A 20285-nucleotide genomic window follows, 5' to 3' on the forward strand; every position below is an offset into this window, starting at 1 on the left:
GCATTATGTGAAACTTTAAAAATCTGTTTTACTGCTGACACTGACTGTATGCTCCAACAGTTCAACCTTCCAGATTCAAGAGCTGCTTTGACATGACTTTGTACACATTTTAATGTAATACTTCCAGAGCTTTAGGTCCTGGTGCTCCAGGGCAGTGCCTAGAACCAGATCTCATGCTGTTACATGAGTATAAAAAAAGATAAGTCAGGACTTAAGACTCACACAGTGCTTGATGTGAAGCTATGCTTTTGGTTAGGAATTCAAAAACTACGTGTTCATAAATAAACAATGAAACCATCGTCTTTACATAAATAAGCAAAAAACTTGAAGAGTTTGGGAAGCAGACATTTTTTAGCTTGCCTCTCTCTCTTCACATTCACTGACAACTATTCTTCCCATATCTAGTTAATTAAAGTGGGAGCTATGAATGTAAACACTATGTGCTTCAACAATTTTTAACACAGATATATAATTTCTCAGAGTGAACAGCAGCTTCTTGTGCAATCACATTGTTATACAATATCAAAATTATCTGAACACGATGAAGAAACTGGAATGTTGCTGCCCTCAGGGTTCCTGGAATGTCTGTACAGCAAGATCTCCAGGACACTGTAAGATAATTTAGGCTGGAAGGGATCCATGGAGGTCATCTGGTCCAACACACCACTCATAGCAGGACTAACTTCGAAGGTGGATCAGGTTGCTCAGGGTTATTTGAGTTCCCAGTATGTTCAAGGATGGAGATGTCCCAGTTTCTGTGTACACTGTTTAATCAATCTCATTTTAAAAAAAGTGTACTATCTATTCTATTTGCCTTGCTGCAAAATGTAATCTGCAAAAAAATCAATAACCGACAAATTAAAATGTTCATAAAGAATTGTAGAATGGTTTGGCTTGGAAGGGACCTTAAAGATCATCTAGTTCCAACCCCACTGGCATGGGCAGGGCCACTTTCTACTAGACCAAAGTCCCATCTAACCTGGTCTTGAACACTTCCAAGGATGGGGAGTCCACGACCTCTTTCAGCAAACTGTTCCAGTGCCTCACCACCCTCAAAGTAAAGAATTTTTTCCTAATATTCAGTAGAAACCTGTCCTTCTTCAGCCATTCTCCCTTGTCCTATCCCTCCTACATGCCCTCGCCAATAGTCTGTCTCCAGCTCTTTTGCAGACCCCCTTCGGGTAGGGGAAGGCTGCTCTAGGGTCACCCCAGAGCCTTCTCTTCTCCAGGCTGCACAATCCCAACTCTTTCAGCCTGCCTTCATAGGAGAGGTGCTCAAGCCATGTGAGCAACTTAGTGGCCCCCTCTGAACTCGCTCCAACAGGCCCATGTCCCTTTTGTGCTGGGGGTCCCAGAACTGGATGCAGTACTGCAGGAGGGGTTTCAGCAGAGCAGAGCAGAGGAGCAGAATCACCTCCCTCGATCTCCTGGACATGCTGCTTCTGATACAGCCCAGGATGCAGTTGGCCTTCTGGGCTAAGCCAACTAACACATATTACAAATGTGGGAAACAGATACTTTACTGTCTGTAAAGTTACTCAAATAGTCTTTAGAAAAAAGTATCCAATTGGTTCAGAAGGCCAACAGAATATAAATGCCAAAACCCCACTTCTTGATACAGTATTATTCTTGCAAATTCTATTCACATTTGTTGTCAGAAGCAGAAAACTTGTCTGCCATGTGGATAGGCTTAATACCTGACTGGTGCAGCTCAAATGTTGTATGACTGAAAACAAAACTCAAGAAGCTCAATAACTATACGACGAATCTATGATGAATCAGCTGGCGTGATTAGAGTAAAAATTCTACAATGATATTTCTTAGAAGACTAAGTTTAATTTCCACCTCAAGTAATACTTTTAAAATATACAAAATACATTGCCTACTGAAACAGTAAATATTGCCATTTGAGGGACATAGCCTGTTGCTTATGCTCAGTCTCTAAATACAAACTTGTGTTTAACACCGTGTAACTGAGCTTGCTTCTGTAACACTTCCAGAGACAAATGTATCCATAACCTATGTCAAAAGGCTTAAAATTTATCTTGCCTACTTTTAGCAGTCTAAAAGTTAGCCTGGATTTGTTTTCCAAACTATCTACCGTTAAAAGAGATGGTGCAGAGGGATCTCACATATCTCAGGATGAAGCTTCACAAATGACCATTTCTCTCCACTGTTTCTCTCCACTTAGACCAGGCACCTAAGAATTAGACTGCCTTACCTTAATTTCATCTATTTTGTATACTTAGATTGCTGTATCTTTAAGGGGGAGAACTAGACAAAAATATCATAGTGAGAAAATGCACACAAGCACCATATGATTACAAAGTGATCAGCAGTTTAACCAATTAATTTTTTGAAAATTCTGTAACAAATGTCTTTTTTTTTAAACAGAGCACTAAATTAGTCACGGCTTCAAGTGAAAACATGTACAGCAAGTTCAAGTCTTTAACTGATCACCAGACCAACACACATACAAAAAACATAATTTAATTATCATCTTTATGCAATAAGTAAGCATTAACAATGAAATATTTAACTGTCACAAGTCTTTATGAATATCTAAAAGCCTAATACAAATATCCAAATTATTAGTAAAGATTAGTCATTTGAAGTGTTAACAGTAAGACATTTAGTAACTCTGCATTAAATCTAACAAGCCCTTTCTAGAAGAATATTAATTTACAGTAATTCTAACAACTCTTTGTACAGTAAAAAAAATTAGATTTGTATTTTTCTGCTTCCCTTTCCCACCCAACCACCCACATAGTTTTGCTCTCAAACAGAGCTACTAGCCAATCACACCTGATGGTAAAAATCCTCTCAACCAAGGGTCCAAGATCTCAGTTTTAGCATCTAGCTCAAATGCTCTTTGGGAATAAAATCCATGTTTTCGTATAATGTGCAAAGTGCAACTTTCCTCCAGTGCCACCAGAAGTGTGTGCTGCTATGAACTTCACCCAAGAATAAAACAGTAATGATTAAGACTTTTCAATTTCCAATCACTCTGTAACAAATGTTATATGATGTTTACAAGAATGACAGATCAAGTGGATTATATCCTGGTGCTTATTAGGTCAGGTACTTTCTGATTTCATTAGGTCAAACAAATGTTTTTACTCAAGTTCTTCAGTTTCCTCTGTAAAAAGGTCAGCCAAATCTGCCACTGTCAACACGGAGGCTTCTGACTGTTTCATGGAAGAGCTCGTGTGACTGTGGGAAAAAAATTGTATGCAGGCATCAGAGAAAGAATCAATGTTGGCAACAAGCTGTGTGCACTGGAGATAGACCACACAGCTCAGTCAGTAACAGCTCAGCTTTGAAACTCAGCAGGAAAACCATGTACACTGATTAGCTACTGGTCTTGTACATTCTAGGTAAGAAACGAAGTCCATCTACTTTCCCTAACAGTGGCCAGCACCAAACACTGCAAAGGCAGCAGAACATCAGATAATCTGCTTTGCCCTTTTAACATTTAAGGGACTTTCTTCAGCTTCCACACATTAACGCTTAACATTACTTTCAAAACATTAGCCTTCATGGGATCATTCAACCATTGTACATTTATCCAAATTTTATCAGCAAAATAGTGCTACTTGACAGATAGGGAAACTAAATAAATCATTCTTCCAAAGCTAAAACTGAAATCTTCCATAACTCAGTCAAAGATGTGCATGTTGATTTTTAGTTTCATGATCTGTAAGCAGCAAAATTTCCTTAAACTAAGGCTTTCTCCTAGATTTATGATGCTTATACAATGTCTAAAAGGTAGAAACCTCTTACACTTTCTGCATAAAGAATACCCTTTTTGGTTCAGGCTCAGTCTGTCGTTGTTTCTAGATTTTGGAAGGGTAAGCACAGTGAAAACTGCTTCTGTGTCTACACAGCAGCCTGATGGATGAGCCAGCGCCTGGGCAATGCCTGCACAGACTGCAAAACCAACCAGTGTGACACAGCACCGTTGGACTAACTTGGTAGAACTTAAAAATAATGAAAGGAAGAATCCATGTCCTATATTAGAGCTCATAACACATGCCATTGCTCCAGTGGCAGGCTTAGTATTACTCCATCAATTGCAATGTTTTTATACTCACAGAAATAGGTAAAGTTAAAAGATAAATCATAACAAATAATTTATTAATCGGGCTTTTACAAGATAAAACACACAAAATGTAACCAAAATACTTTCCAGAGAATTAAAAATACCTTATGCTTCAAGTTACTGGAACTAAGTATTTTGAACCTGAACATTTCTCAAGCCTTAAAACTTTTTTGCCAATCAAAACAATTTGAAGGAGAACAGTTGAGGTTTATATACAAAGATATGCAAGCCTAACTATAATAAAAGTATGGCTGAGAACCACCTCTTCATTTTCAGTGTAATAATAATGTTCTAAAAAATTCAACACATACCTTCTATCTACAGTTTTCAGCATAGTCTGCATTCTCTCTTCTATTGTTGCTTTTATCAGAAACCTGTGAACAATGGTAGATCTAAATGTGTTTAAAAAAAAAGAAAACAAGACTGTAAGTGAGCAGAAGTTACACTGTTATTGGTGAAGTTCATGACCATATTTTACCTCATACTAATTCTTGTAAGAATGTTGAAAAAATGCCTCTATTTTAAGAAAGAAATCTTAAAGGCGATTTAACAACTTTCACTGACATTTCAGGGTGCTTAATGCCTTCCTGAGCACACATTCACCTGGCTGACCACATACTAAATGGATATAAGCTGTATTAGCTAAAATCCTAATGCAGATGCTGGGAAAAGTTCTGCTTTCTGTGTCTGTACTATAAATAAACCTTCCTCAAAAGCCTCAAGAAATTCGTTTGGCCTACTGGTGATATACAATGTTCATATTGCATTGCCACAAGTTGTTTCAAGAGACAAGAGCTCAGTGTGATGGATTATCAAAGCTGATTTCCAGGGTTTTAACAATATTATTTTTGAAGATAGCAAAATATTACAATTTTTTTTAGAAGTCAATAAACACAGAACTGTAAACACTGGTAAAACAAAAACGTCAATAAACACAATACATAATGACAAGTCCATTTATGAAATAAAATTTCAAAAAGAAAGCAGTAATAAAAAAAACCTGCCAGGCATAAGAAAGTGAAATGGAAAAGAGTCAGCTCCAAAGATAAAAATGAAAAATCACCCCAGGCTCCCCAGAATAAACATTTTTCAAGATAAGAACCCCTGAAAGTGCTTAGATGGTTTTCATATCTTCAGCTGAAACTATGGCAGGTAACACTTCACAGAAAAATGCAGGGGGAATACTCTGGGATTCATAGGCAAAAGTCTACTCCAAAAAAAGAGAACTAAGTAAGAACTCAACTGAAGTGGTAATAGTTGCATACAGGAGTATTCCCTTATGCTCACTGTACTTGGAACTCAGCCCTTTTTCATATAAACCTTGCTGAAGTCTTAATTCTTAAAAAGTAAAGCACATTCTTGCTGTTTTTATTGCAAGGCTTTTGCCAGATCTTTCTTCATGCCAGCATCATGTAAAATTACAGTCCAGGCTGTTGCAATCAATTTTCCCTATGCTCTCGCAGTTAATTCAAAATCTTTACCAACACACAAATATTCACCTGTTCATAAACATTCTTTCACATACATGCTTCTTCATGTCCTCTCTTTGCCTTCATTTCCAGAACACAAACCCCACTATTATTCTAGAATTTTATTATTCCAGAATTCACTCCAGTTATTTTTCTTCTTCATGTTTCAGGTTTTAATTTTTTTTTTAAGTGGCATAAGACCTAATGAAAACATATACATCTTATATGTTCAGGACAAACTTTCCAAAACCTTTGTTAAGTGTTCACTACGACACGTGTAAAATCAACAAAATTGAAACAAACAAGAGATATGCAAATTCATTAATGTCTTCAATGAGATCTAGATGGGGATGAGGGCAGAACTGTGATTTAAAAATCTAATCGGTTGTAAAGTGAGTGTGCTATAACTGCCTTTTTGGAAAAAAAACCCAACCAAACAATCCCCTAAAACAAGCAAACAACCCCCCCCCCCCAACAATTTATATGGCTCCTAATCTGGAGCTGAGAATGACCAGTTAGAAGGACCCCCTCATGGAAACTCAGGCCATGCCTGAACTTATCCACATTATGACAAAGGATGAGTTGCTCAGACATGCAAAGCTAAGACATTTCTGGACATGTTTTGCAAGCAGAACTTCCAAGTTAAAAACTAAGGCATTAATGGCACACGTAAAACAGGGCAGCAGCTGAACAAGGTTTTTCAGAATTTCAGACTCAAGAGCTTACACTCTTCCTAAATGCCCAAATGCAATTTGCTTCTGCATCTTACCCTCACAGCACAGAACAACTCTCTAAAATACACATTGTGAATTTTCAGCAAATATTTTTTAATTTAATCTTTCTGTTCCTTTTATGATTATCTTTAAAACCAGGATTCCTACAAATAACCCCATCTCCAAATTTGAGAAGTTCAGCGAACTAGATTAATTCTGATTACAGTATGCAGATCTATTCCAGACTGTATCTAAACCATTCAACACAATTTTAAATCTTACTTTGTTTGGCCAATACGATGTACTCTGCCAATAGCCTGTAGCTCATGTGCTGGGTTCAGAATGGGTTCCACAAGCAGAACGTGAGTTGCTTCAATGATGTTTAGTCCATTGGAACCAGTGTGAAGAGGCAGCAGCAAAATGTTGATGTTGGGATCATATTTAAATGCAGAAAGATTTTCCTAAAAGGCAAACATCACAGCAGTGGGACAAAAGTTCCTCAATGAAGAGTGTGGAGGATGTTACTATATTTTCTAAAAGTTATAGCAGCTAATACAGGCTCCAGAGAAATATTGTTCCTCCTGGAACAGATACTCAACAGATATCAGGAAGGCATGAACTTCTCGCAACACTGATCAGTGCGCCTCATCCTTAACAGCCAGGTCAATGCTTCTTTCTCAAAAGTGAATGTACAGTTTAGCTTCAAAAGCTTTAAATTGGGGCTTTTTGTGATTATGACTTTTAGAATTAATGAGTTAGGATCAAAGCTTTTGCCAAATAAATTTGCTGCTCTTTTAGTTTCTCAAATGAAGCAATGAAGTAAAAGGATCAAATTAACTTCTATGAGCTATGATTTTCCCACTGAAAATAATTAAATAAAATATCCTTTATGTACCTGAAATTTACTAATTCCATTGATCTGAGAAAAAATCATGTTGTTGTCATACAAAGCTTTTGAAATTATATCCAATACATCTTGCCACTGTAAAAAAAAAACGAAACAAAAACACACAACAATAAAAGTAACTCAACATTACAAACAGCAATGACAACTAAAAAATACTAATTAACTTCCCTAAGAAAGAGTAGATTAAAAACCTTTTCTAAATACTAGCATTTGTAATAAAAAATATATAAAAAAAGAAATATCTGTCTGTTAGGAACTAAATCTTTCATAAAACTAAGTAAGACGTAATTAATAAGATCAGCTTGAGTAAAAGAAATTGGCAGCCATCACAAAAACAGTTTTATAAGGTATCAAAAACATCTGCACCTTACATTTAAAAATATCTAGAATTTTTAACACTCCCATACAAAACTGAGTGTTTACCCTTTAAAGAAATAAGCTTTTACATCTGCTGACTACAATCATTGTTCATGTCCCAGTTACATGACTTGCCCTACAAATTCTCAAAACAATCAAGTGGTTGCACAGAGTGAGCCAACATTTTGGTAGCTAAACTAATTCCTGTAAATATTATGAATGCTTTAAACTCACACACACAAAGACAAGACATAAAATGATGATTAATACCGTTGAGAAAACTAAGGATTTAGCCCCTGGATCTTTAAATTGAATTCTCTTCAGTGTTCGGACCACAGCTTCCACTTTGGTGGAGTGACTTCCCTTTGAAAAGTCAAAGAAGAGCATTAGTAAAGTAGGATAGTAAATAACTTCCCCATTTATTAAATGATGTTATATTAGGTCTCTTACTTAATCTTACACAAATTTAAAAATTATCAACCTGGAGGAAGGGCAGGTTAAGTAGCATTGAACTGTTTTTCTCTCTCCCTTATAATGCACTGCTATAGGTTCAGCAGCGTATTACAGCATGTGCAGCACACTGAACAGTGAAGCTATCTGAGGCAGAACAGACAGCCTAAGCGATACAGTTGCACCAAACATGCCCATTAGGCCTCCTGTGTCTTAATTTACTGGCACAGTCCTTAGAGAATCTTCCAAATGCACATTTAAATTTCCCTACCCTCATACTTCTTGAAAACTGACTATGAAAAAAACCTACCTGAATGGTTTTTTTACTGCTTTTGTCTCTCATTCTGGCAACACCAAACTTATGGTCAGTTCTATGAAGTTTGTTAATTATATTGAAAATAATAAGAAAAGAGCAAATATAAATAATTTCTGAAGAATTGTGTGCTGCAATGAAAACATCTTCATATTCTGCATTCAGGAGTATTTCAGTGCTTAATTAATTCAATATTATATTCTACTTCTTGTCCACTTTGATTTATGTACTCTTCCCTTTCTCCTTAGCCTTTAATTTCTTACTAGTTCCTACATGCATAGTAATTTCAAGCTGTGCTAGATTCAGCTGGACAAATACTGTTTTATTTCTGTCTGCACCTGTCTTTTGAACATTGAATTAACTATGTTGGCTTGCTACAATGACAGATCAAATTTACTGAAGTCACGCTGCCTGCAGAATTGGCTGGGAAGGATGTCAGCAGTCTAGGCACAAGCTGGGAACCAAGGCTGGGTTGCTTGATCATTCACACATTAGGTAGGTAAGTGAATGCTCCAGAAATACATATGAAAGACTTTCTGCACACTGTTTTACCAAAGGCTGCAATAAGCAGTACCATTTTATATCCCAGGGTCTTTCATAGAGATTCCAGACATAGAAATAATAGAAAAGTCTGTGTCACAGATAGAAGTAAGCCAGATTTCTTCCATGTAATTTCTATTGCACCTGATAGACATTATCACTGTTTCCCAAGTCAGATGGACAATCAAAATATGCTGGCAGGTGTTATGATCTGAAAGGATGACACATTTGCAGCTCTACGGCAACTGCCTGCCAATCACAAATACCTATAGTTAGGAGAGAGTTAGACACTAACTTTTAGTACTTCCTATATAATTCTAGGGTCATTTATGTGCTTTTTCGATACCATTTGTCTCTCATTCAGATGACAATTCTGGCTAATCTTCTCTGTCTTTTCCTCAGAGACTGTTTTTAGACCTTATATTTCCTTATTTTTTTAGGTCCTATTTTTCTCTGCTATAACACACAGTAGCTTTAGTCACTGTTGTTGATTTTTCCACTCTTCAGATTCCTGACTCAGGTGTCAGAAAGGTGACTTTGTACCAGATTAGTAAGAGGAACTATGGTAAAGAAAAGAACAGCACAATGATCAAAGTGGTCAGTCTTTTTGCTCTATTTTTTAAGATAACTAAGGGTGCAAAGTTCTTTGTTCCTTCACTTACATTATATTACAAAAACTACATTAGACTTATTGAACTAACAATTGACTAAAGCTTTGGTTCACAACACACAAAAAAATTTCAAATCTGTTCTCAATTTTCAAGGAGAAATGAAGCTCACAAAAGTACCCTTGCTATTATAAGTCCTTAGTTTTCAGTGTCTTAAAAAAACTCATTACCCCTACACCATCAGTCTGTCTTTTTGTTGAATATCCAGATGAATATTTATAAACAAATTAGTTACAAAGTATGGAACAACACACATTAGAACCAAACCTACCCTCTAACAAAGAGTCTCAGATGACATGCTAGCAATATCCACTGTAATACTAACCAGACACAGGAAACTTTTACAGAACCAAAACATGCAGAGATGCCAGTAATCTCTCAGTATAAAATGCTCCCATATACAGTAGTCCTTTTGCATCTAAGGCATTAACTTAAGCTGGTTAGTATTGGTACAATAAACAGTAAGATGCAAAGAAAGAGACAGTAAATACTGAAAGAGACTGGAGTGATTAAGAAAACTCAGATTAAAATAAAAAAACCTGAATAAATCACACAATTTTCATATAAATACTGAAAGTTATTGATCTTAAACTCAGTATTCTATAGAAACCATATCGAGTTATTCTTTGTTAACTGTTCCTAAAGGAAGATGAGGTAGAAATTTTTATTTGTAACAGAGCTACTTGTTTTGATAGCACACGAAGCCACAGCACAAATCTTTAATTTTTCATGAAGAATGATCTTTATCATGCGAATTCACACAGAATTCATATTTTTGCTTTATTGTTGCTTTTGTTCAAAGTTTTTAATGCAGAAGTACTTCAAGAAAACATTACAATCCTGTATGCGGGATAGCAGATGATAGGTTCCTTCTGTGTTCTATTTATGAAATTTTGTTATTTTAGTTATTTTATTTTTTAATGCAATTTCTGAAACATATTTGAAATTTTGTTAGAAACAGAGTGGTACCTCTAAACTCAGAGGAAATAATATGTAAAAAGCCTTGCACTGAGATGCTAAGAAGCAGCAATTCAAAAATACAGTCTATTTACTCCCCCTGGTGCTACATACTGTCAACTACTTCAAATCTAATAATTTTAGTTAGGAAGCATCTACTCATAAAATGGAATTCCATCTGTCCCAAGAGGTTGAAATTACTAGTGTGAATGTGGTAGCAAATGTCTTCAATATAGGCCAGTGACCCTAGAAAACCGACAAGACTTGAAGAGACTTGCACAGATATCACAAAGTCTGTCAGCACAACTAGTTATTACTTTTAACTACTCTAATCAGATTAAAATTATGACTGATATGTCTAGTTGTATTATAATAATATTTTAATTATAGACAGCAGTATCATTTAAATCAAAATATTACCAATATGTCATTTACCTTTGCATTTTAGTCCAGTATCCTCTATTTTTTCCACATCTGCAATACCCACACGTGGTTTTTTGTTTACCACTATTCTATAACATGCTCAGGCAAAGCAAAAATGTACCTATGCACTATGTCAGTATTGCTAAAGACTCATGGAGATGCTGCCTCTTCCTCCACCCCTGCCTTCAACACAATGAAAACCCCCCATTACCAAGAAAAGTAGATATAACAGTGCAATCATGACTGAATCCCTATACATTTGTGTCTAAAGTTTTGTTCTGTCATTATACAACCTATTTATAAAACTATACAGTAGACCTGTCTGCCTAAGTGCAGAATGCAACAAAACACAACAAATATATGCACCGCTGAAAGTTTGGGCCACACAGCTCCTACAAACAACACACCTTTACAGGAATATCATCCTCCTGATTTGCAGCTTCTGCAGTGAAGACATATGATATTTCTTTATGGGATGTTGTCTGCCTGCAGATGGCACATTTAATAGAGCTCCGGCGGGTGCCAACACTGTACTGTTGGATGATGATGGCTATACACTCGTTACAAAAACAATGTCCACATGTCAGCACTGCCCACTATGCAGGAAATGAAAAAAACAAAAGAAAACAAACAAACAACACAACACAGTATCAGTTTTGGATCAATTCAAAAGAAAACCAGTGTACTAATATATGATAAATTACATTCTCATAGAGGAATTACTTTATTTTCATGACACTCATCAGATTAAAATTGAAGATTTTTAGAATTTTTAGCACCCCAGCTGCTAAAAAGTCTAAATTTCAAAGTTTTCCAGCACAGAAAGATTCACGATTCACAGAAGTTCTCTGCATTTATTGTTCATTTTTTGCATTTTCTCAGTTTGGAACTTCAGGGAAGACATTATAGTTTTTCATTTCTATGAATGATGATTCACAGTGCCTAGGTTAAGTATGCAGATAAAGTATTTATACAATTTTTAAAAAATTACAAAAATGTTTGCATTGGCCTTCTGTAAAAGTCTTTACCTATGCATTCATTTTAGGCTGGTCTTTTAAGTAAGTTGTAAATAAAGTGCTTTAATTTTCCCTACTGTTAAGTCCTAGACAACATCTTTTGAACAGAGTGGCTTAATCTCTTTTAGACAGAATGTATTTTAAACAACTGGTTGCATTGCAAAAGCTGTTCTCCCTTTGTGAGCCTGGAACATCTACGTGTCAGCTGTGACATTCTGTGACTGAAAAGCAATTTGTAGACCAGTGGTTTTGCACTTAGAAATAGTATCTTACGCTGTACTAGTCTGTTCTCTAGGCCATACTATGAGGAAAAATAAAACACCTTTCACTGGACCAAGTAGCAGAGGAAATTGACTACATGACTGATTATCAGGCAGGAGGTCTTTTAGGCTTCGTAAGGTTCTTTCCATCAGGCAGAAACAGGACGTGAAGTATTTTAAAAGTTCTTTGCACCATGAAGGTTGCTACTATCTAAAGCAGCAGTCTTGCTGTTAAGAAGAGATAAAGTTAAAAGAAAAGACTATTTTCCCTTTCGGTGATCTCCTCTAGCTCCGAGATAAAGCCTAATGGCAGTGAACAGGACAAACAGCTGTCCTCAGTAAAAGCCTGTATCACCCTTGGAAGAAAAGCGCAGAAGGGACTTTGGAAACATGGGAGGACGCCAGTTCATGCTTACAGATGTCTATAAAGTGTACAGAAGCTAAACCACCTTAAAATAGCTACCTAAAAAAAAAGAGACAATTTAGTTTGACTGTACAGGAGTCCTTTCATGGTTTTACCTAATGCACGGTAAGTCAAGTTTAAACTATAGTTTTGTATTTATGACACAGATTAAGTCCCACTTAAATTTCAACTCCCGCCGTTCAGCAGGCAAGTGGTGGGGAAAGAAATATACATTACCAATCTTTAATCTATTTGATTGTAGTGCTGTTTAAGCAGGTATTATCCATTTATTTAGAAATAAAAAATGCTTTCAATAAGAGCAGTTACAGTAAAATACAACAAAAAGCTTATGTTTCTTCAATCTATGAGCTTCTAAATGGCAAATAAACGTTTCTGACAAAATATAACTTCAGAGTTATAAAACAATCAGGAACTCACACTTTTAGAACACTTAAGCACTGATGTCAAAAGCTAAAGGCAGCAGTGGTGCTTGCATCTGAGCAAGACGTTATGTCAGGGCAGAGTTTGGTTGATACATTACAAGAAAGGGCTTATATCCCCTGTTTCAATATAATGTTAATTTTAAATCAGACACCGAAAGTTGTTGACTCAGCTGTAGGTAAAGATGTTCTAAATTTAAAACCTGCTGACAAAGTATCTCACCTGCCTTCCCAGTTGACGTGCACAGATTGGACATGGTTCTGGGTTAACTCCCCCAGTAGTTTTATCCTGAGACTATAAAGTAGAAGAAAAATATCAACTTTGTGTTATAACAAATAAGAAGTTATTCTATGCTTAAAACAAGCTTCTAGAAAAAATGAATAATGAAGTCCTTGAAAAGAAACCCCACTGTGTGAACAAATTAAAAAATATATTAATGAATAAAGCACATCTTGAGGAGTTAAAAAAATGTGTAACTGATGGTAAGTAAAAGGAGCACTTTTCATTCTGCATAGTCCTACATAGAGCAGCTGCAGCTCTACAACAACTCTGAAAAATGCCAGTAAAATATAAGCTTCAAATAAAAAACGCCTCGTATTTTCTATCAGCTTCACATGTTGTAGAAACAATTAAATCCTTGTTTAACTATGTTACTTAAACATAATTGTACTTACTTGAACACTATGATTAAAATAACATATAATACATGGGGTTTGTCTGATTTTTTTATACGTATTTAATCTCTAGATATGATTGTCCTGTTTAAGAAGGTAACCTCTTTGTAAAATAGCAAAGATAAGTGGAAAGGTAAACTATTTTATAAAGCCTTTAGTAAACATGGCCTGTTAGTTTTAATTAAAGTTTTAAGCATCTACAATGAGTTCATAGTTTTGTAAGTAATAGCAAAAAACCAAAATATATAAGGGAATAAATAATTTTATGACTATTCAGTAACACAAAAACAACACACTGGATTTCAACATGCAATGAATCTTCACAGAAAATACAACTCCTTCTTAAAGATAGAAGTTTTAAATAAAAATAATGGTAGGTTTCTTCCACTAGGTAAACAGAGTACATCATTTGGGTAAGGACCACGGAATCATTAGTCTTACTTTCTCCAAATTAGTGAGATACAGAAGTTGTCCTAATTTCTTCTGAAGCTGTGATTTGGCAACTGCCTTGTCATTCAGAAGTTTCACTCGATTTTGCTCTACCTATGAAAACAGTATTAAACACATATTAACAAAGGAAAAAAATATTTAAGTTTTAAGGTTTAAATTACTTTTTTTAAATTCAATTGAATAATTTACTGGGGACAGAGAGAAGAACAAGTCATGCTGTAAATTTAAGATGTGCTTCTCCTCAAGCAAAATTGATTATCTACTCCTTTCCTACTCATACATACAGTAATGTGCATGGGCTGAGACCCAGGTGGTACAGAAAATTATTTTTTATAGTTTTCTTGGCATTATTGTTTCTTTCCAGAGACAAAATCAAATTAAAATCACTTAATTTTTTAAAAATTTCTTTTGAATTTCATTAAATTGGTAATCTATCTTCTTACAGCCATGTATTTCCTAGACTCAACTGCTCATTCCAAAAACAATGTGTAGGAAAAAATTATTTTCTTTATACTTCTCAGAAGTTTCATTTAACTTCTTAGACTTTTCATTTAACCTATACAAAGACACAAACATCAAACTGGCTTCTTTTTAGATTAATTACTGTTGATTGAGGAGTAGTTATTAATACTGCAGAAGAGGCAGGCACCTGAAGGATGAAAGCCAAAGCAACAGGTGTTTCTTTTGTGGCCGCATATACATATATAAATCATAAGACTTTGTTACATATTTGCTAAACAAAGTGCTCTGTTTTAAAAATTATTTCAACACACAGATGAAATACCTATTTCCTTATAGAAAGAAGCACTTTTATTTAATGCTTAATCTCACTCAAAAAAAGTACAAAATGTTTCTAGTGAAAACATATTTCTACTGGTGCAAAAAAAATAAAAATTAAGAATTTAAATCCACCCAGCATTTTCTCTGTCATCGTGAACAGAAAGTCTCTCAGACATAGTTCAGAAATTCCAAAATACTGAAAAAAAGATTTGTCTTTTAGGGGTTTACCACTGTTTGATAGGTCCTTGAGGAAAGTAGCAATATGGGTAAAAAATCAGGTCAACATAATTTTCCACCAGCTTGGAAAACTGAACAATTGTAATGAAAGGTGCCAGAGCCATTTACCTGCTGCTTGAAGGACAGCAGGCTTTTGGAAAAATGCCACTCTGCCAGAAGGCCAACAAAAATATATCAAAATAAGAGTTGCAAGCTCAGAAAGGCCCATATACTGATATAGGAATTCTATATTCCACCAACTCTTTCTGAAATGGAAAGAAGGGCATATTATAGACCTTATACATAGGTCTAGACACAGATTTTATTTTTGTAGGAGGTAGGTTCTTTCAGAAAAAACACATTCTTTCCTGCCCAGTACTTCACCTCATGTGGTTCTATGATGTGGAGAACTGGTGGATTTGGTTTTGGCTCATCAGGATGACGCACTCTCAGTCTTTCTGTAGCCATTGCCAGTTCATCAATAGCAGACACGTGATCCCTAAGTACCATCCAATATTCATGAAGTAACTGTAAAAAAAACCCAAATTAACAGCAGAACTGAGCTGAGTTCTTCTTATATGATTTTGCCATACAATGTAAAATGTGAGAATTTTTTGGGGAAAGGGGAATATTATTTCTTTGCATTATTCACCCACCACAAAAAAAAATCACATAGGAAAACAAACAGTATAGGCATCATCTTGCCAGCTTTTTTTTTTCCAGCCTCTCTGTATAAACAGCTATAAATAGCCGTCTCTTATTTCTTCTCAACTATTAGTATTACATTAACTAATGCAACTAAAAATTCAGAAACAAAATCCCTTGCAAGACTAAACAAGTGCTGAATAAAATAAGGCTTATTTCACAGAGTATCATCATTGTAGCTCAATGTAGATTAGAGCAGTACAGACCACTGAATCAGCATTTCCAAGTATACTACAGATGAAATCATAATGACATTATTTTATTCTCATTGGCATATTAGGCCCACCTATTTTTTTCCCCCTCATGTAAAGGCACATGAAGCGACTGTGTCCCTTCTTGCAGTAGAAAATTCCCAACACACAGCAATGCCTTGGTAATTAGTTACCTTATGTCCTCCTCCTTTTGTCAACTGTTACAAGCCGAGGACACAAAATAACAAAGCTTGAGAACAGTCACGAGAATGATCATTATCCTCCAATCAGCATTTTGGTACCATAAGCAAATGACCTGACTTTGTGAGAGCAGCACAACTTTATTAGGCATTTAATAACTTTAACTACCATTGAGACATTGTTTTGTTTATAAAGCTTTTGCACTGTGTTACACTGTAAACTATCAATTTTTTAAGGTAGATCCAGATTAAGTTTTACTCCTAATGAGCACTACCAATTTGAGGAAGTAGGCGATCGATAACCAAGTTTGTTGAAAACCAGACTGAATTCCATTCATTAATCTAAGATACAAAAAATAAATCCCTCCATAAAATACCTTCTCTTGTTCTTCTATGGACTAAAGCTAATAACAAATGTTTAAATTCTTGGATAGCAATAAGCATCTTTACTTTTTCAAAACCTCCTAGGAAAAAGCAAATTAGGTAATTTGTTGATTTCCTAGAATCATAACCCAGCAGGCCTGGGAGATAGATCACATGCGCATAAATTCTTCAAGGAACAGGAATTTACGATTATGTCAGATCACACAAAAAAACCACAAACAGAAAAAACCCAAAACTCAAAGATTCCAGAAGTACAAAAGAATCAATAAGCCTGGCATTAGCGTAGCAAGTGTCTTCTATTGGAACTGATGTTAGTGTTAATTAAAAATGAGAAGTGTTCAAGAAAAAACGTTTGATTACACCTAATCTGTAAGACAGGATGAGAGCCTTGTGTGTAATAGCTCTTCCCAAATCCATCACTAGTATGTATTCACAGCAAGGAAACAGAAACACAGGGATGTATGAAGAAAGGCACAGAACACTTCTGTAGTTCTCTCTGATCCAAGCAAGAAAGTAAATATTGGAGGTTACATTGTGTAGTAAACAAGATCCAGGAAATAAAGCAATAGCGAAAGTACATTTGTAGCTAGCACAAGACTGGAGGTAAACTGAATTACAGAATGGAATAATATCGGATTTGCTGAGTCTTGCTACATTCTGACTGATGATTGAACATAGTCTGTATACTGTCTCAATAGGTGCAATTATATTGCTTAGTAATTTGGTTAGTTGCCAGTATAGCTTTTAGAAACTCAAATCATATATAAACCATTTTGAATGAAATCCTGTAACAAGCACTGTGGAAAAGCTTGGTGTAGGCAAAGCCTAATTTTAGGAATACAGTTTAGATGTGTTAATATTCAGTTTCAACTTGTTTATAGTAAATTAAATGACAACTGTTTTGTCACCGTTTCATTTACTGTACCTTATATTCCTTTTTCCACGCTTCAAAGAGTTCCAGGAATACACTCCCTTCTTCAGTTAGCCTAACATCCATTCGGTGAGCTTTGGCAAAGGAGAGAATAGCTTTCAAGGCACGTTCAGTTTCACTGGTTGCCCACAGTCCTCTACTTGTGGTGGGCAAACGGTCATCAACAAGCCCCTCTTGGTCTTCTATCATCTCCTCGAATATTGCCATTTGGCCTTTAACACTTAAAAACAAACCCAACACAGCACTTATCACCAATTTTGTACTTCCACGTTCATTTCCACTTATTCATCATCTATTTCAGCCTTCTAGTATTTAATTACAGGATAATGCAAACCAAAAAAAAATATAAACAGCTGTTTGATTACCTAACGTCTCAAAAGCTTGCTTTGAACACAGTGATGTCAGTACCAGCAATGAAACCACTATAAGCCCATTTTTGTCAGCTCAAAATCATCCACAGCTTTTATAAGGGCTTACACATCTAAATTATATTTCAGGAGCTATTAATGTCATATTCATTTAAGAAAAAAAAATCAATTCTGGCCTTTTACATAAGCAAGAATTGCAGGTAAACTGATGCAAAATTTGCTGTGTATCGCACTATTTAAGAACACTACAGCTTCCCAATTCCCTCCTTGACAAATAATGCTGATTTAGAAACACACTGATGTTTTCTGATTCCAGCAATCATGAGGTAAGAGAGCTCCCACTAGCAAAGACTTTTCAAAATGTTTTCTCATTGACCTCAAGACTTTTGAATCCAACTTTGACATTGTGAGGGATATGAGAGACAAAAGCCAAAGGGAAAGCATGCAAAGGACTGCAATCTATGCCTCTCAGTACTGCCCACTATGCATACTTCTCACACCATGTGCTGGTGTCACCCTTCTTTCAGCTGCATTCCTGTCTGAGATCTCTCTCATTATAACATTGAATGAGCACGGTATTATACCACTTGCAACTGGACTGCAAATAAATATTTGCACAAAGAGGAAAATGTATTAAATTAGCATACTTATATTTATACACACTTTCTGAACACTTCAACACTTCATTTCAATTGTATGGTCACATTACAGCAGCTTGATAATAAGTGCCATAAATCCCTTCTTTGTACACAGCTTATTCAAATGACATTTACACGGAAAATTAAACCTAATAAAACCATTATCAAGGCCATTAGCAAGAACTTGCTGTAATTAGTTCATAAAGTTATTTCAGAAAACTTCAAGAAGAAAACATAAAGCAATACAACTTTCACTTTTTCTAAGTGATAAATCTTAAAGCTATGAACTTACCTATGCATAAAGAGCTTCGACTCGTATTCTGTGAACAATTCATCAGCCTTACAAAAGACACAGCTGCAATATAGAAAATTGAAAATAGATGCACTCAGAATTTCATCAGAAACCAAAGTAATTACCATATACCTATTCCAACACATAAACCCACACAAAATCCTTAAAAAGAACAAATTAACAGTCTATGTACACTCAGTAAAATAACTGACAAGAAAATATTTTAGAATAAAACCAAAGGTCATGATTCTAACAAATGGATCTGTGGTATCTGTGTGCATACAGCCCCTGATTACATAATCTAGACTTCAGTGTGTTATTTCAAATAAAGGAAAATTTAATAATACACTTCTAAAGTATATTTTCGATTTTCAAGACATACTTGTTGAGTGGAAGTCTAACAGGTCGCAAATGGCAGATAGTGGCAGCCTCAATAACCTGCTTAGAAGGAGGCCCTTCTAAGTTTTTCACTGCTTCTCTTACAATCTTCTGGAACTTCTTCACTTCATCCAGCTGGGTTGTGAGCAGGTACTGAAGGCCTCTGCAGTCACGGAATCTGATTTAAAGAAAAAGGAAACAACTGTACACCAACTCACCGAACCCAACCTTAATTAAGTATTTTAAAGTAGAAGAAAAATAGCTATATAGCAATCTAGGACAACCTACAAGGTTCATATCATAAGCAAATAGTTATTATTATTGCATGTAATGCTGTCAGAAATCACTCCATTGTATCCCTGGAGATGATGCTATCTGTAGAATAGAAAGATTCTTCCCCAGACTTGAGAGATGGGACCAACTATTAGTAGTGAGCACTAACCCGAAACATTCTGGTCCACAATGTAAATCTTCTAAAGATAAACAACTGCACATGGTCTTACTTGTGTCTGTTGGCCAACAAAATGATTTTCAATGCACCTGTGCAATTCACAGCTGACAAACGCATCCATCACAAAAATACACTCTGTTCTGCAAGTTAGCTTCCAAAGTTAAAATTATTAAATGGACATAACAGCAAACTCTTCTCCTAAAACCCACGTCTCTTTTGCAACTGGAGTGGAAACATGTAAACAAGTTAAGCATTTCCCATGTTGTGTTTTTCCTGTGAGCAGAGGTCTCTTGCTGAAAGTGAACAGTTCCTACAAGGTCTGACATTCATGTACAAGACTGTAGTTCTCGACCATAAGGAGAGTTTGATCCAAAACATCTGTTTTGTAAAGTGTGGAGAGCAAAGCAAAGGTTTAACAACACCGCTAGAGCCTGGAACTTAATATGACCTACTTAAGTAATACGCATTTTTAAGTAACACAGACAAATTTGCCTAACCAGGTAGCCTGAAAATACATGTAAATTGCAATCATGAGTCTGCTGTTAATATCATCAGTTGATAAATAATACCAGCTTTATAAAAAGCTCCCACACTATACCATGGATTAA

At 35.6% G+C, this 20285-nt stretch overlaps 1 protein-coding gene across 2 annotated transcripts in view; it reads right to left on the reverse strand.

The window, feature by feature from the left end:
- Positions 1-2895: 2895 nt before the first annotated feature.
- SHPRH (SNF2 histone linker PHD RING helicase) overlaps positions 2896-20285 on the reverse strand; it is a 42497-nt gene continuing 25107 nt past the window's right edge. The window contains exons 16-27 of one of the 2 annotated variants that reach the window (XM_027888187.1): positions 19231-19404; positions 18849-18911; positions 17545-17770; positions 15524-15667; positions 14135-14236; positions 13242-13313; positions 11307-11495; positions 7819-7911; positions 7180-7266; positions 6567-6745; positions 4414-4476; positions 2896-3213 (exon numbers count right to left, since the gene is read on the reverse strand). In XM_027888187.1, the coding sequence (XP_027743988.1) occupies positions 3117-3213; positions 4414-4476; positions 6567-6745; positions 7180-7266; positions 7819-7911; positions 11307-11495; positions 13242-13313; positions 14135-14236; positions 15524-15667; positions 17545-17770; positions 18849-18911; positions 19231-19404 (1489 nt within the window). In that variant the 3' untranslated portion in view covers positions 2896-3116. Of the gene's footprint in view, positions 3214-4413; positions 4495-6566; positions 6746-7179; positions 7267-7818; positions 7912-11306; positions 11496-13241; positions 13314-14134; positions 14237-15523; positions 15668-17544; positions 17771-18848; positions 18912-19230; positions 19405-20285 lie in introns of both variants that reach the window. The other variant, XM_027888186.1, reaches the window with a different exon arrangement.

This window comes from Empidonax traillii, unplaced genomic scaffold (assembly GCF_003031625.1).
Source record: "Empidonax traillii isolate 1590-97213 ecotype Southwest subspecies unplaced genomic scaffold, ASM303162v1 scaffold235:size1242204, whole genome shotgun sequence".
In the NCBI taxonomy this organism is placed as follows: Eukaryota; Metazoa; Chordata; class Aves; order Passeriformes; family Tyrannidae; genus Empidonax; species Empidonax traillii.